Source organism: Pistacia vera, unplaced genomic scaffold (genome assembly GCF_008641045.1).
Source record: "Pistacia vera cultivar Batoury unplaced genomic scaffold, PisVer_v2 Contig227, whole genome shotgun sequence".
Classification (NCBI taxonomy): Eukaryota; Viridiplantae; Streptophyta; class Magnoliopsida; order Sapindales; family Anacardiaceae; genus Pistacia; species Pistacia vera.
In genome coordinates, this window is record NW_022196032.1 from 547071 (window position 1) to 563242 (window position 16172).

Below are 16172 nucleotides of genomic sequence, written 5' to 3' on the forward strand. Positions count from 1 at the left end.
TGGAAAAGTAGCCCGCCCGGCCCGACCTGGCCCGGTCCGTAGTGGGTTACTCTTTTTGGTGTGTTGGTGGTCCGAGTTAGGCCCGCAACTTGTTAGGGGTTGGCTGGCCCAGCCCAGCCCGCCAACCCTAACTCGTCGGGTTATGGTGCAGGCTAGGCCAGNTACGCGCAAGCATGCTGTTTGCCAAACTTCAACATCGATTAGTCAGCAAAAAAAAGATATAAAAAGACTTCTCGATTCACCCATAATCGAGATCCACTACAAGCTGGGAAAAAACTGAAGAAAAAAAAAAGGTACTAGAACTATGCGGCTTTTCTGCTTGTTCTAAACATAATTTTCGGGATGCTCAAACATGCTGTTTACCAAACCTTAGTATTGATTAGACAGCGAAAAAAAAGATTCAAAAAGACTCCTCCATTCACCCATAATCGAGATCCACTACAAGCTAGGAAAAAACTAAGTAAAAAAAGGTACTATACAATGTGGCTTTTCTGCTCGTTTTAAAAACATTTTTTTGTTAGGAAACGATCTAACTCATGGTAGTGGAAAACAAAAATTTTAAAGCACAGATCGTTCCCATTAAGCCAAGATCAAGGCACAAATTATACAGTTTATATGTTAAATTAAAATCTGCAGTAATATGAATGACCAAAGTAAAGTTTAGAGTTCATACACACGTTTGGAGGCTCCTTCAAACTTGTCTCTAACTGGGTTAGCTACCAATCCAAGAGCAGGATTGAACCAGCGGTAATCCGCATGAAGATAACCCGAAAAGCTGAAGAGGTATTTGCTAGATCATCTTTAGTTTCAAGAATCAAAGAAACTTTGATTCAATAAAGTAAGGGTGGCGTGAAACTTGGGAGAGGGCTGTGTGTGTTTTTCTTTTCTTTCAAAGAAAATGATTGAATGAATTCCTTACTTTAATTTACATAACATTGCACTTATATAGTGCACATAAAACCCTATTCCAATAAGGATTAGGCTCGGGCTTCAACCAAATAGCCCCTATGTCCAAACACTCCCAATCATGATTTTTTAATTTTAATTATTATTATTTTCAATTAAACTCAATTAATGTATTTATAGAAATACATTAACATTTAATTAATAATAATAATCCATTTAAATATGTGTACATATATGTAAATATAATCTCCCTTATTTAATTTTAATATCAAATTAAATATAGGCAACCATCTCAACAAATTTAATTGCACTGTGAGATTACCAAAATAACTTTTCGCCCTAAAAGATGAAAACGCCCCTTGCACAAATTGATTCTTAAATTATCTTCTATGTGTGTGACCCGTAGGCTCCTCATCATACCAGCAGTGTGTGGCATCGCAATTAACACTAATTAATCGTCTCACTACACATAAACCGAGATTGGTCCCTAGCAAGACATCATGGCTACCCGATAGATTAAGATTCAGCAAAACAACTACTTGTCAACGATCTGGTTATAGTACAATCAAATTATTTTATCATCTTCTATCTCAACGAGACTCGGATAGAGAAATAGTATCAACCTTAGTTTACTCTCGATATATTTGTATTCAGTTACTGGACCAAATTAGTGGAAAAGGTACAATAACATTTTTTAGTTGCAATGAAATCTCATATCATGGCAAATGAGGTGTCATTTCTCAAGAAAGAGTGAAATTTTGGCAAGCATATTATATTCGCTCCTCTCACTCACCATATNAAAAATGTTATGGGACTCTACGGCTTTTTTGCCTATTGTAAACATAGTTTTCGGGACGCTCAAGCATGTTGTTTACCAAACCTCCTTATTGATTAGACGGCGAAAAAAAGATTCAAAAAGGCTCCTCCATTCACCCATAATCGAGATCTACTACAAGCTGGGAAAAAACTAATCAATAAAAAAGGTATAGGATTATGCGACTTTTCTGCTCGTTTTAAAAACATTTTTCTGCATGCTCAACCATGCTGTTTACAAAACCTCATAATCGATTACACAACAAAAAAAAAAAAAATTGATTCAAAAAGACTCCTCAATTCACCCATAATTGAGATCTACTACAAGCTGGGAAAAAACTGAGTGAAAAAAGGTGTTGCGACTATGCAACTTTTTTACGTGTTTTAAACACAGTTTTTGGGACGCTCAGGCATGTTGTTTACCAAACCCTAGTATCAATTAGAGGCAAAAAAAAAAAAAAAAAGATTCAAAAGACTCCTTGATTCACCCATAATTGAGATCCACTACAAGTTGGAAAAAAACCGAGTAAGAAAAGGTACTGCAACTATGAAACTTTTCTACTTGTTTTAAACACAGTTTCGGGATGCTCAAGCATGCTATTTACCAAGCCTCAATATCAATTAGACAGTGAAAAAAAAATTCAAAAATACTCCTCAATTCACCCATAATCGAGATCCACGACAAGCTAGGAAAAAATGGTGTAAAAAAGGTATTGGGACTATGCAAATTTTCTTCTTGTTTTAAACATAGTTTTCAAGACGCTCAAGCATGCTGTTTACCATGCCTCAGTATCGATTAGTCGGCCAAAAAAGAGATTCAAGAAGACTCCTCGATTCACTAATAATTGAGATCCACCGCAAGCTAGGGAAAAACTAAGTAAAAAAGGTATTGGATTATGCGGCATTTTTGCTTGTTTTAAACACAGTTCTCGGCACCCTCAAACATGTTGTTTCCCAAACCTCAGTATTGATTAGAGGCGAAAAAAAGGATTCAAAAAGACTCCTTGATTCACCCGTAATCGAGATCCACTACAAGCTGGGAAAAAACAAAGCAAAAAGGTATTGGGATCTCTGGGTGTTGAGTGTTGTTTCCCCAATTTTCGTACGGCGCAAGCTGGGTTTGCCACACCGCAAGCCTGCTTAGTCCGCCCAAAAGATCTAAAATAGCTTCTGATTCACCCTAATCGAGATCCCCTCCAAGTGGGCCCCCCCCTGCCGAACCCCACCCGGTACTAGACCCCTTTCTGGGCTTTAGCCTTGTTCTCCACTAATTTTCGGGCTGCTCCCCCCTGCTGTTTCCCCCCCCCTTCGTCTTGATGCGCCCCTCCCCGCCCCCCGCGTCCCACCCAGACTCCTCATTCCCCCCTCCCCGCGCCCCCCTCCAGTCGGCCCCCACTCGTCCCCACCCAGGCCTCTCCACTGTGGCTTTGTTCTGCCGTTTCAAACCTTTTTTGTCGGCCCCCGCTCCTCCCTCCTGGTCGTGGCCCCCCCCCCATTTTCACGCCACCAGGGGGGGGGGATCCCGTTCCCATTCCGCCGATCGGCAACTTATACACGGATCTGTTCCCTTCCCCTTGCCTTAATCTGGCATGCCCCCCGTCCCGTTTCGAGTCATACCCCCCGTTGGCGCTTTTCCCTGGTTCTCCCTGGGTTAGGCCTCACCCTCCAAGAGCAGGCATTGACCACCACGGTCTATCGCATGAAGTAACGCGCGAAAGCTGCCAGTAGGTATTTGCTAGTATCCTTGTTTCCGTCCGCCTTTGATTCATAAAGTAGGTGGCTGGACTTGGGAGGGGCTGTGTGGTTTTTCTTTCTTTCAAGAAACTGATTGTGAATTCCTTCCTTGATTTACATAACATGCATCTTCGGTGCCACTAAACCCTTTCCCCTAGCGTGGCTCGGGCTTCCACCCCTAGCCCTATGTCCAAACACTCCCATCATGATTTTTATTATATTATTTTTTCATTCAAACCCTTCATTTCGTATGCTGATACTTCCTAATATAACCATTTAATATGTGTACATATATGTATTAATCATCCCTTATTTATTAATCATTAATATAGGCCACCCATCTCAATTTATGCACTGTGAGATTACCAAATAACTTTTCGCCCTAAAGATGAACGCCCCTTGCACAATTGTCTTAAATTATCTTCTATGTGTGTGACCCGTAGGCTCTCCTCCATCCCAGCCGTGTGTGGCGCCCATTACACTAATTATCGTCTCACTACCATAACCGGATGGTCCCTAGCAAGACTCAGGCTACCCGATAGATTAGTCGCAAAACAACTAATTGTCAACGATCTGGTATAGTACTCAATTATTTTATCTTCTATCTCAACGAGACTCGGATAGAGAAATAGTATACCTTGTTACCTCGTATATTGTATTCAGTTACGGACTTGGAAGGTACATAACATTTTTAGTTGCAATGAAACTTCTCTCATGGCAAAGGGTGTTTTCTCACGAAAGAGTGAAATTTTGGCAACGCATTTTTTCGCTCCTCTCACCTCCAATGAAATAAACAAATAAGCACACGTATGAGCAGATCTATAGGAATGATTTCAGGCCTTTGCCCGAGCAACAAGCAACTCCATTTTCACACATAATGGAGTCCTAGCAATTCAACCCCACACATTTAGTTTTGGAAAAAGGAATGTCACATATAAGCATAACAGTTTCGTATTGAAGTCATACAATTTAGACCCAACACTGGGTTTGAAAACAAAATGAGTACCTCCTCAACAGCCCTGGTGAGGCAGACTCCACTGCGCATGCTGAGCCTCATATATTGTTGAAGTGCAGATATCAGACGAAACATTGAGGTACACGGTGGACATAATTGTGATGCTGCCAAATAAGTGTTCTATTCTGAGATTGTGATGAGACCCTGAGTGTGCTGGTTTTTTGTAGGCAAGGTGGGGAGTAGGGATTTTGGTGATGTGGCAGGAAACTTCAGGGGTTTAGGCTGGGACAGGTGGCGATTAAGGGTTGGGACAGCAAAGGAATTCAGTTAGGGAGAGGAGGAGCTGGAGGTAAAGGAGGGGAGACAGCAATAGAGGGGGGAAGATTTAGGGAAAATTGGGAGGAGCACCCTCGAAGTTAGCAATTAGGGAGGAGCTGGCCCTCGAAGTCCGATATATGTTTTTCCATTAGTTTCCATTGTTTGTTAGATCCTTGTAAATCTGACGTTGAGATTAGTCCATAGCTGAGTGAATTCTGAAATCTCAATGCATATATACTGTTATTTTGGATGTTTACATGATTTTACAATGAACCGTTGTACTCCTGGTGTTAGTATTTGTGTATGAGTGAGCAAGAGATCTGGGTAGGTTCGCATCAAATGGTATCAGAGTGTTCGGTCATGGGTGGTTGGTACAAGAATGGAAGTTAGAATAGAGAGGTTGAGAGAAGTGTAAAACTTGGGAGAGTTTGGTGTGGTTATGGATGGTTTAATGGAGATGCGAGAATGGATGAGGAGAGGATGAGAAGACGAGAAAAGAAGAGGCAGCGAATTTCTTCGAAAAGACAGAGGTCAAGAGAAAACGAACAGGGACGAAATATGGGCACCGAGCTGAAAGAGAAAACTGGAACGCTGGGGGCTAAGTCGGAACAATCTGGTGGCCGGAAACTAGAGCTTCCCATTTTTCCGGTGAGGATCCTCACGAGTGGATATTCCGAGCTGAACAATATTTTCAGTTAATGGAATATCGAACCAGATCGTCTCACAGCAGCGGCCACGTGTATGGACGACGATGCCGTAAATTGGTACGAGGGATGGATGTTCGAGCTCCGATAACTCTTGGGCAACCTTTAAATGGTCGTTGCTCACCTGTTCAGTGGGGCCACGGAGGGAAGCCCATCGAAGAACTGATGGGGATCCAGCACGGGCACGGTGGGGGAAGACTCGGAAGTCTGAAGCGATCTTTGCTCCGTTGGTTGAAGTGAAAGAAGAGTTTTATGGTGCTTTCTTAATGGCTGGAATCAGAAAATTTGGGCCGAAATCAGGTTAGCCCAACCTATAATGTAGTTCACTTGTTGATTTGGCCCAACAATAGAGAAGAAAAATTGGGCCTGGGAGGACTTAAATTTGGGTTGGACAACATGGGAAAACATTTAATGGGGCATAGGCTTGGACAAACTGAAATTGGGCTTGGGAGAGGGCATGGGCAGCAAACTTGGGGTGGGGCGAGGGCAAGGAACTGGATCAGAGGTGGGTCAAGGGTCCATTTCCCTTATAACAAAAACAAATCGCATGACTCCAGATCTTCCCTTTCCCGACAGTCCAAATATCCAGCAACCCAACGCCGACACGCCGATCTTGGGAGGAGGGCGCGTTCTAATTCCATGCCAACCGCCGGTACTGGAGCGCAAGCTTGGAAGCGCTTCGACGATCGATTCCAACATCCCTCAACTACGAACAATCCTTTTCCGACGAATGACAAAAGTGGAGGAAGATTAGTAAGGAAGTGGGGGCGATGAAGGAGGGGAGAACGGGATGGTGTCGGTAACCAATTCCCTCCTTCCCTTGAGGACAAGGTGGTACTGCTTGGGGCGGGTAATGTGAGACCCGAGTGTGCTGGTTATTGTAGGACATGGTGGGGAGTAGGGGATTTTGGTGATGTGGCAGGAAACTTCAGGGGTTTAGGCTGGGATAGGTGGCGATTAAGGGTTGGGACAGCAGGAATCAGTTAGGGAGAGAGAGAGGCTGGAGGTGGAGAGGGGAAGCCGTGAGGGGGGAAGAATTTAGGGAAAATTGGGAGGGGCTAACCCCGAGTTGCATAGGGAGGCGTGGGCCTCGAAGTCCCGATATTGTTTTTCCATTAGTTTCCATGTGTGTTTGAACTGTATCTGACGTTGAGGTATAGTCCATGCGAGTGTTTCTGAACTTCTCCTGCAATATACTCTGTTTTGGTGTTTCGATATTTACTGACCGTTGTTACTCCTGGTGTTAGTATTTGTGTATGGTGAGCAGAGTCTGGGTAGGTTGCCTCCGATTGCTAAAGCTCCATGGATCATATCATGCAACGTTCCACCCGAGCTGGACTCCACAAACTATAGCTCCTGTGAATGATGTCAGAAACCGTTTTGGTTCCATCGGTGTTTTGGATACGCAGCACACTCTTTACCATTTTCTGAGTTTGCCCAACCTGGAACAAAAAGAAATATAGGTGGTTTGCAAGTTTGAGAGACAAGGGGATACTGTGGCTATTAGATCATCCCAGAGGACTAACTCTCCTATTCTGTGTATGTGAATGGGTAGGCATGCGTAAATAGCATATATTAGGGTATCAAACATGCTCAGAAATCGGAACCTCAGTTTGCGAATGTGCAAACCCAAACAGTCAACTTGTCGTTGCAGGATGTGGAGTGGTTGAAATTAGGCTATGGTAAGCTAAAACCAGGAAGTCATAGGAAAAGTTGGATATAGAGGCAAGCAACCAAAGGACGAGAAGCATATCCAAGTGCAGTCAACCCACAAAGGAATAAAGAAACATAATAAAAAAAGGTAATAAGAAAGCAATTCATGCATATCAAGGCTACAGAACTACCTCTATGCATTGAGCATAATTCATTTATTTCATCAATTTCAGGGGTGCTCAACTTCTCGGTTCTCCCGGCATATTGTCTTTGTTGACAATACTTGCCGAAAACACCACTCTCAAGATCCCCAAGAGCAATTGGATGTCTCCAGCAGCACAGTTTCTCGTTCTTCTCCTAAAATGCATTAACAAGTATGTGATTTACAGGCCATAGAAATCAGAAGACCCTACCAAACCAATGCGTGTCTAAGGAAGAGAAATTCTACAAAGAAAGCCAAATTATCCCTCCAAACCAGTGAGGAGCCTACGAGCCCAGATATCAAATACACAACAAAAAGATTTAAGCATACTTGGAACCCTGAAGTTTCTTTGATGCCTTTCTCTTTTTGAAAACTCTGTCGACATCAGGTGTATCTTCCAACTCAATTACATCCAAAGTCTTGTCATGTTCATACTCTTCTGATTGACTTTGATAGCCACCAGTTTCCTTTTGAAATTCCTCAATTGCGAGAAGTTTCACACTCGGAAGTGTGGGTTGCTCCAACTCATTCACTTCATTGTACAGCTCAATGGTTTCAATGGGTGGAACCGCCTGTTACAGAAGAGTAAATCAAAAAGACTATTTTTTTCCCCTTTTGCAAAAGAAAAATTAAAGCAGAAACAGACCCAATGATATCATAATCCTTCAAAATAGTAGACTGAAAAGGTGGCAAAACAAAGCTATCCATCTGCAACAAAGATAAAAAGAAAAGCATAAGAAAGTAGAAATTGGAATTGAAATTGAAAAAAGAAATGGGAAAGTGAGGGAAGGTTACAGAGAGGATGAGGCCAAGAGGAGAAGATTGTTGGAGGAGGAAAATGCCAAGGATATAACCGCCGAAGCTTTGTGGCTTGGCTGTCATGCGACTGTGACCGGGATTTGTAGTGGTGGACTCTTGCTCGTGGTGGCTGCCGACGAAGCTTTGTGGCTCAGCTGTCGTGCGACTGAGACCAGGATTCATGGTGGTCGAGTCCCGCTCATGCTGGCCACCATCAAAGCTTTGTGGCTCAGCTGTCAAGCAACTAAGATCAGGATTCGTGGTGGTGGACTCCTGTGAGTGGTGGCCACCATCAAAGCTTTGTGAGAAGGGGGTTGTAAGACTAGTATTATTGAATCAAAATACTACCAAAATTCAGGCTGTTTAAATTAAAGCTTACATCACTCTCACACATCATGACGTGGCATAGGCCATCACATCTGCCACATCACCCATACCGCCACATCACTTCCAAAAAAATCCCTAACCTTAAATTTCAAATTTCACTTTTCCTAAATCAAATCCTAAACCAAATTCATTTTCCCTAAAATACAAACCCTCAAAAAAATTAAATGAACTGACAAAACAGATGCTGCAATAAAATCTATACAGATTTGAGACAGATTTAGATCTAGAAAACACAAACTCATAGCTTAGTTAACAGCCTATAACTAAGCTATAAGATAACACTGTTTGATAACTTTAGGGTGATCTTACACGAGTCCATTTTCAGACCATGCTGCTTCATAGATTTTAATGGCAATTTGAAATCCCATATTGACCAAATCTCCATGGATCATCGTTATAACAGCTGCATATGTAACACCAGACCATATTTCTCTCAACTGCAATGTTGTCATCTCAACCATTCCAACAGGTAGATCCCATTGACTGGCCCCTGCTGTGCATCCATATTCTCTAAGACAGTATAGTTAAAAACCTTCTCTAATGCTATTCTTGCTTTGTCTTCATCAACTATCATTGAACGAGCACATGCTCGTGCATAACTACGTTAGAGACACACCTGGTAAGTTCTAGTCTTATTAGATTTGAACTAAAAAGAACATATATTCAGAAAAAGAAACATGTGAAACACAATAAATAAAACAAGATTTATCAGGCCTGGATATTTGAGAATATCAATGAATGAAGTTAATCAGTTGCAACATACCATCATCCAGTAAAACTGATCAGCTTGATTAGATGAACTTGAGCGGCTACCATTATTGTTGTACTTGAAGTAAGAATCATTCCACGATTTCTCAAATACAACTTTTGCTTACTGAAAATTTGCACCACAAATAATCCTCAAACCTTTTAAGGCCTACTTCATGTGCAAATACTGACGCAGCCTACAATGCTGCTACCTCCACTATATGCACTTAAAACAGAGACAGATCACGTATCGTATGTCTGATCAGCGAAGCAATCTTCTCAATCATCCCTATAACCATCCCTATCAAATTCAAACAGATGAAAGTGTTTACTGAACCTTCTTCTTACCGCAACCAAAATAGAGCATTTGGGCAGCTGGATGAACTTTTGCAGGATTCTGCTCTGAAAAAAGTTTAATACTCACTAAAATTTTATCACATAAACTTTAATTTTGCTTTTAGACTGGAAATTGAGGAAGCTGGTTCAAACATTCACGATAATTTTTGGCCTTCATTAGTAACTGCATGACTAAGGACTTTGTACATTCAGTCGGCTTCACATTTCTCTCCACCATCTTATGAAGGAGTTCAACAACTTTTGGTATCTTATTATTCTTGAGGAAACCAAAGATAAGCGTATTAAACGTGACTACATTTGGAGTACAACCTTTTTCCTCCATGTATGACAACAACTCATTTGCCTTTTCTAGTTGTCCCTTTTTACACAGCCCATTGATCAAAATGGTATATGTTACAACATTTGGCACTATGTTTTCATGAAGAGAAAATTTCTGAAATATGTCCCATGCAGCTCCAAATCTCCCTGTTCTGCATAATCCATCAATGAGGGAACTCAAACCTTCAATGCTTACTGCAAACTTATTATTTACTAGAGTATTAAACAATTCCACTGCTTCCAAAACACATCCATTCTTGCAAAGTCCATCAATGAAAATGCTGTATGTCCAAGAATCAGGTAAAACACCATTAACTCGCATCTCACCAACTAAATTCTGAGCATCTTTGACATTAGCTTTAAGAAAAAGGCCAGTTAACAAAGTGTTATATGTAATAGTTGTTGGCCTAATCCCTTCTGAAATCATCTCTTGATAAAGACTAAGAGCTTCATTGACTTCTTTATTCTTACAATACCAATTGATTAAAGTATTGTAGCAAACAACATCACGTCTATACCCCTTTCTGGTTATGAAATCAAACAACTCCCTTGCATCAGCAATTCTATCTAACAAGCAATAACCATTCATTAAAATGTTCCAAGTATAAATATCAGGAACCACACCTCTTTGAATCATAGGTTCCAAAAATAATTGTCTAGCCTTCTCAACCAATCCAGCCTTACAAAGACCATCAATTATACTATTATAAGTAACAACCTCTTGCCTACAAATAACACCAGATTTTTTGTTCCCCTTAGCAATTTCTTCATGTAACTTAACAGCAACATTTATCTTCCCTGTTTTAACCAATCCATCAATCAAAGTCCCATAAGTAATCAAGGTAGGCCTACAACCAACAGCAACCATTTTTTTAAACAATTCCATAGACTCCGTAATCTTTCTCTCTACACACAGACCTTTGATCAAACAATTAAAAGTCACAGCATCTAGGCTGAAACCCTTCTTCAAAATCTCCCCCAAAACGGCAAAACTATCACAAACCCTTTTAACATTACACAAGCAATTGATCAAAACGGTCAAAGACGTTAAATCTGGAGACAGCCCAGTTGCTTTCATCCACTTATAAAGCGAAACCACTTCATAATAATGCTTCTTCTTTGCAAGTGCACTAAACAAAGTAGTGAATGAGGAAATTGGAGAAATGGGTTGCGAATTAATCATGTAATGAAAAAAGTAGAATGCTTCATTCACAGTAAAGTTACCTGATCGACAATTTTCTTTGAGGAATTTAGCAAGTGAGGATCGTTCAAGGGGTTTTTTGAAAGAATACAAAACTTCATTTTTGGAGCTTGAAGTTGTGAGGCTGTGTAAGTGAGTTAACAAACATAAAACATTAACTTTCAGAGACGGGTTTTGAGAGATTGAAGACGAACGAAATGGGGATCTGAAAGCCATGTATGAAGGGTGTTTTTGCGGGTTTTGTTAAGGTTTCTTTAAAGTAAGGACAATGCAAAATGCAATTGCAAATGCGTTTAAGAGACGAATGTTTTGATAAAGATCACAAATAACCCTTAAGTTTCGTGGTGGATGCTGCAGATGAGTGGACGGCGGCGAAAATGGAAGAGTGCGGCTGTGGTGCGGGACGTTGCAGGTGAGTGGATGGCAACGAAGATGGAAAAGTGCGGCTGCGGTGCGGGACGTTGCAGATGAGTGGATGGCGGCAAAAGATGGAAGAGTGCGGCTGTGTGCAGCCGAGATTGGACAATTTGGTTACTACAGTTTCAAAAATTGAAATGGAATTGGGATAACTTTTAGATTTGTATTTTAGGCGAAATGAATTTTGGCAGAGAGATTTGATTTAGGGTAATCCAAAATTTGAAATTTACGGTTAGAGATACCAAATGCAATATATACAAATATAGAGATATATATATAGCCAAAGACTCATATATTAATCATAACAAACAGGTTCACTTAAAAAAAGAGGAAATAATTAACTCGATAGAATAATGCTACGTGCACTAACCAATATGTACTAATCTAAGTATTAACATTGGAAATTTAAAATTTTCTTTTAGAGGGAATTTCAAATTTCCAATATTAGTACTTGGATTAGTACACATTGGTTAGTGCACATAGTTTTATTTAACTCGATATAATATAGCTAAACAGTACAAATAATTATTGAGATCATAAAAAACTGATAGAAAAATTAGATATTTGTTGATACAGAAATTTGTACCAACTAGTATGATCCGATCGACTTTCACGGGATCAGAACTGGTGTGTACGTAATTACGGATGATCAGCGATGAGCAAGTAATGAATGCAATAAAGTAAAGAGTAAAGAGATTTTTAAAGTTGTTCAACGAGATAAACTCTTAAGCCTACGTCCACTGTTCTTGTATTTACTGTCAGAGTTTACAATAGAAGTTCTAGAAAAAATTTCTAACCCTTTTTTCATCGTTTGAGGGGGTTTATATACTGTGTTTGTACAAAAGAAATAGCGAAAATAAAAGGACTACAATTAAACTGAAATGCAACTCCGATATTCTCGCGATTAAGCGTTGTGATTGAGCAAAGATTGCTATCAATCTGATTCCTCTTGAGATATCTAGGATCTGGAGTTATCTGGGAATTGGTTGAATGATCGCACAGATTTTTCATGACTAGCTTGTGCTAGATCGAGCTATGGTTTCACGAGCTTATGCTGGGTCGAGCTATGACTAGACGAGCTTATGCTGGGTTGGACAATCAGTGGAGTCGAGCTGGTTCTGGATCGAGTTATACCCTCGTGGTTGCCCGAGCTTAGTGAAAAAACACACACAATATCTGCCCCCAGTGTTTGATGCTCGTTTCGAGCTTCGAAGACTATCGCTCGATTTGATATCAAGCTCCACATCATCAGTAAGTCACTGGACATGGGTTCGGTCGAGCTCTAAGGGTCTAACTCATGCCCGATCGACGTACTCCACACTTGGATCTTCTATCTTCTGTGATACCTAATAAACTCAAAATATGAATAGTTAGGACAATTATGTAAATTCCATGCGGTAATGTCGCATTAAATGTGGTAGCCTTTGGCGGTCACGTTTCATTGCATGTGGGAGACTACAGTTGTCCACGCGTGGAGTCGAGGCGACGTGCAGCAACATTTATGATTACAGTAGTCTAATGGTTCGTCGCCCGTCGCGGATGGATGACACATGGCCACGTCCAAGGGTTGAGATTGCTAAATGAATGGAGGGTCGAGATTCACTGTAGATCAATAGTTACGATTGAACCCCGCCTTTTCGTCTCTCATGCAAGCCACCATCAAAGCAAGCGAAGTCGTTAGAAACTTACTCAACTTATGAAAATTCTCTAACGTCTTTACTTATTTTGTTGATGCTTCATCGTCGTCACGATGCTCTTTCCTACGAGTTCTTCCCCTTCTCTCGTTTCAGAGGCTCCTTTTCCCTCTCTTTAGTTGTTTTTCCGATTTTCACAGCCAGGGTGGCCATTGTTGTGGCTGCATTGAGTTTTCTAAGGCTTTACTAGGGTTTCTTAGTGTGTCTCCAACTGTCTTGGGTTTAAGGAGGGTTTATCGAGGTGGCCGCGGGAAACTTGGGTAGGTCACGTGCGTTCATTGTGTGCCATGAGCTATCTTGGGTGCCTGAACTGAAAGTAAGCATGGATAGGTCACCAAGTTTTTCGAGCTTTGACACATGTTTGCTTCTGTTTCAGGTACCCAGAAGCGAGCTATAATCATGTCTTCTTCCAGTAGTCACATGATTAATCGCATGTTCGACTCACTTGTGGGCTCGGCAATCCTCGAGAGTTCAGTCCTTGAGGTTTCTGAGAAAATCATCATACGAAGCTCAGACCCCAACGCAGCGGGCTCATCCAATTATGCCTCTGTATAGTTGGCTCAATCCAAGCGATCTCCAGTTCATAGGCTACGAAGGGAACCACAATCCTTGATTAACATTGAGGACCTAAAGCACATAAGAGAGATTTATGCACTGCCACTCAATTTCATGGTTCCAGGGGACTTTTCTCGGAAGAATCCCCTACCCGGATGGGTGGTGATCTATGAGACCCTCTTGAGATGTGGGGTATCTATTCCCCCTCATCGTTTTATTGACAGCATTCTGAGACAGTTCGACATCATTCCTCTCCAATTGTCCGCGAACTCATACGTCATAATCATAGGTCTGTGTATAGCATACATGATCGCTGATCTGGGCGAGCCATCCATTAAGGAGCTCGTCTATCTGTATAGACTAAAGAAAGGGCAAGACCAGATGTACTACCTTTCCAAGGCGAGGAAGGTACGTTTCAACGGGCTGGTTGATGTCCCAAAGACTGTCTCGGATTAGGACTCCCAATTTTTCTTTTATGAGGCTCGAGAGACTAGTGTTTTCTCTTCAGAAGTGAGTAAGACTTCGATTTCCAGTGTGTGAGAAGATTGCTTTTAGACTGTATGTTTAAGTTAATTGAGTTGCTTTGTTTTGTAGTAAATGTCGAGCAAAACTATCTCCCTGCTGCGAGCTTGAAGAGGCTCCAGCATTTCAGTGACCTTTCCAGCAGACAGTGCAACGTTAACGAGATCATTTCGCTTCCTCACTTAAAGGCATATGGCTTTTGTGAGGACGACGCTGAATTTCTTACCATTCTCGAGAAAGGTAAGTTATCGCTTGCTCTCGCTTATTTTCCTGCATAGATAGGTCGCTCATTGTTTGCTTCTCTTTCTTGTAGAAATGTGGGCCAAGAAACCAAAAGGCCTTAAGAAGAAGGCAGCGGCTTTTGCGGCTGCCAAGAAAACACCGATTGCTTTGGTGACGAAGCAGCCCACTAACATTGCTAGTGTGAAGAAGGTGAACTTAGGAAAGGCCCAAGTGTGAAAAAGCCCACGACTACCTCGAAGGTAGTTAGTAGGAAAGGTATATTTGAGCCCTAAAAGGGGCCAGTAAAGAAAACACCCAAGCTAACTTGGGGCTCAGGAAAACAGAAGGCACCCGAGCAGTACGATAGCTCAGGCAAGAAAAAGTCGACTGAGACTCAGGGGGGTTCAAGAAAGTAGAAAGTGGCTAAGCAGTAGGTTGGCTCGGGCAAAGAGGTCATCATGTAGGCTAGCGGCCAAAAGAAGTATATGGCTAAGGACTTGGCCAAGAAGAAGTTTGCCTCTACGGGTGAGGCTACTACTGCGGGGGGAAGTGAGTCCAACTCGTCTCGGTTGGGAGGCAAGAAGATGGATGAAGCAGCTCAAGTTGTGGTCAATACATTGATTGACCAACTCCCTAATCATATCAGCATTGGGACCACGACGGCAAGGGATGGCGTCACCCCGCAAACATTCGCGGGCGTTAGGGATTCATCTCCCATTGAGATGCTAGCTTGGGTGTGCAGCTATATGGAAAAGGTATTAATAGTTTGCCTTCTTTATTCTTTTATGCATGCTATCAGTATTTCTTGCTGCCTTTCCATCCTTTTTTTAGGTTGCCATGGCAAGCAGGCTTCTCTAGGATGAGTGTTATCCTATGCTGGAAGGCACTCACAAAGGATGGTAGCAGGCAGAGATGATGAAAGAGGATGCCTTAGCCAGGACCCAGATTGGGGAGAAGGTGAAGGAAGCAAAGCAAGCTGAGCTTTAGCGGCTCAAGGAGAAGATGGCGACCTTTGAGGTCAAGGAAAGGGAATTCCTTGGCAAGATAAAGGTGAGAGTGTAACACCCACATCAAGGTACGTAAGTTTATTTATGCCCTAATACCCTTAGTTAGATTTCTTTGAAGTTACCTTAGACAAATGTGAAGAAAACCCCTTACAACTTCATTGGGGGTAAAATGGTCTTTTCGCTCCTAATTAGATGAAAAAGTGGGAAGTGAAAGGAAGCAAAATAATGTGAAGAAGGTAATAGAAATGAGGGTATTCTGGTAATTGACTAAAGGATATAGATGGGATTTTATAGAAATTGCAAGGGCAAAATGGGAATACATGGATATAATATTAGATATAAGGTTTCATTTGAAGAAACCCTAACATATCTTCACCCCTTGTTCATGCCACCCTCATCCCATTTTTCTCTCAATTTTCTTCACTAAATTTCAAAGGGAACTCATAGGATTTGGCTTGGATTTTTTTAGATTTTCAATCCTAAAGCATCCAAAGGTAAGATTCTAGCACAAGGAGTGTGATTAAACTTTAAAGTTTTAAATTCTTATGGTTTTTATATGATTTAGGTCCAAGAGAAAGAGACTTTTAGCAAAAGGAGGTAATATCACACATTCAAGGTAAGCAAACCTAATTTTAGACTTGATTTGAGCAAGACTTGTGTAG

The 16172-nt window shown here is 41.4% G+C and overlaps 1 protein-coding gene across 2 annotated transcripts; it reads right to left on the reverse strand.

Moving 5' to 3' along the window:
• Positions 1 to 7930: 7930 nt before the first annotated feature.
• LOC116130922 (putative pentatricopeptide repeat-containing protein At1g12700, mitochondrial) lies at positions 7931 to 11742 on the reverse strand. 2 transcript variants are annotated; one of them, XM_031416602.1, is made up of 4 exons: positions 9234 to 11742; positions 8780 to 9086; positions 8081 to 8356; positions 7931 to 7993 (listed from the first exon to the last, which is right to left on the reverse strand). In XM_031416602.1, the coding sequence occupies exon 1, from the start codon at positions 11307 to 11309 to the stop codon at positions 9675 to 9677; it is 1635 nt and encodes a 544-aa protein (XP_031272462.1). In that variant the 5' UTR covers positions 11310 to 11742; the 3' UTR covers positions 7931 to 7993; positions 8081 to 8356; positions 8780 to 9086; positions 9234 to 9674. The 2 variants fall into 2 exon arrangements, with proteins under 2 accessions (XP_031272462.1, XP_031272461.1); XM_031416601.1 differs by having other exon boundaries at positions 8081 to 9086.
• Positions 11743 to 16172: the final 4430 nt, after the last annotated feature.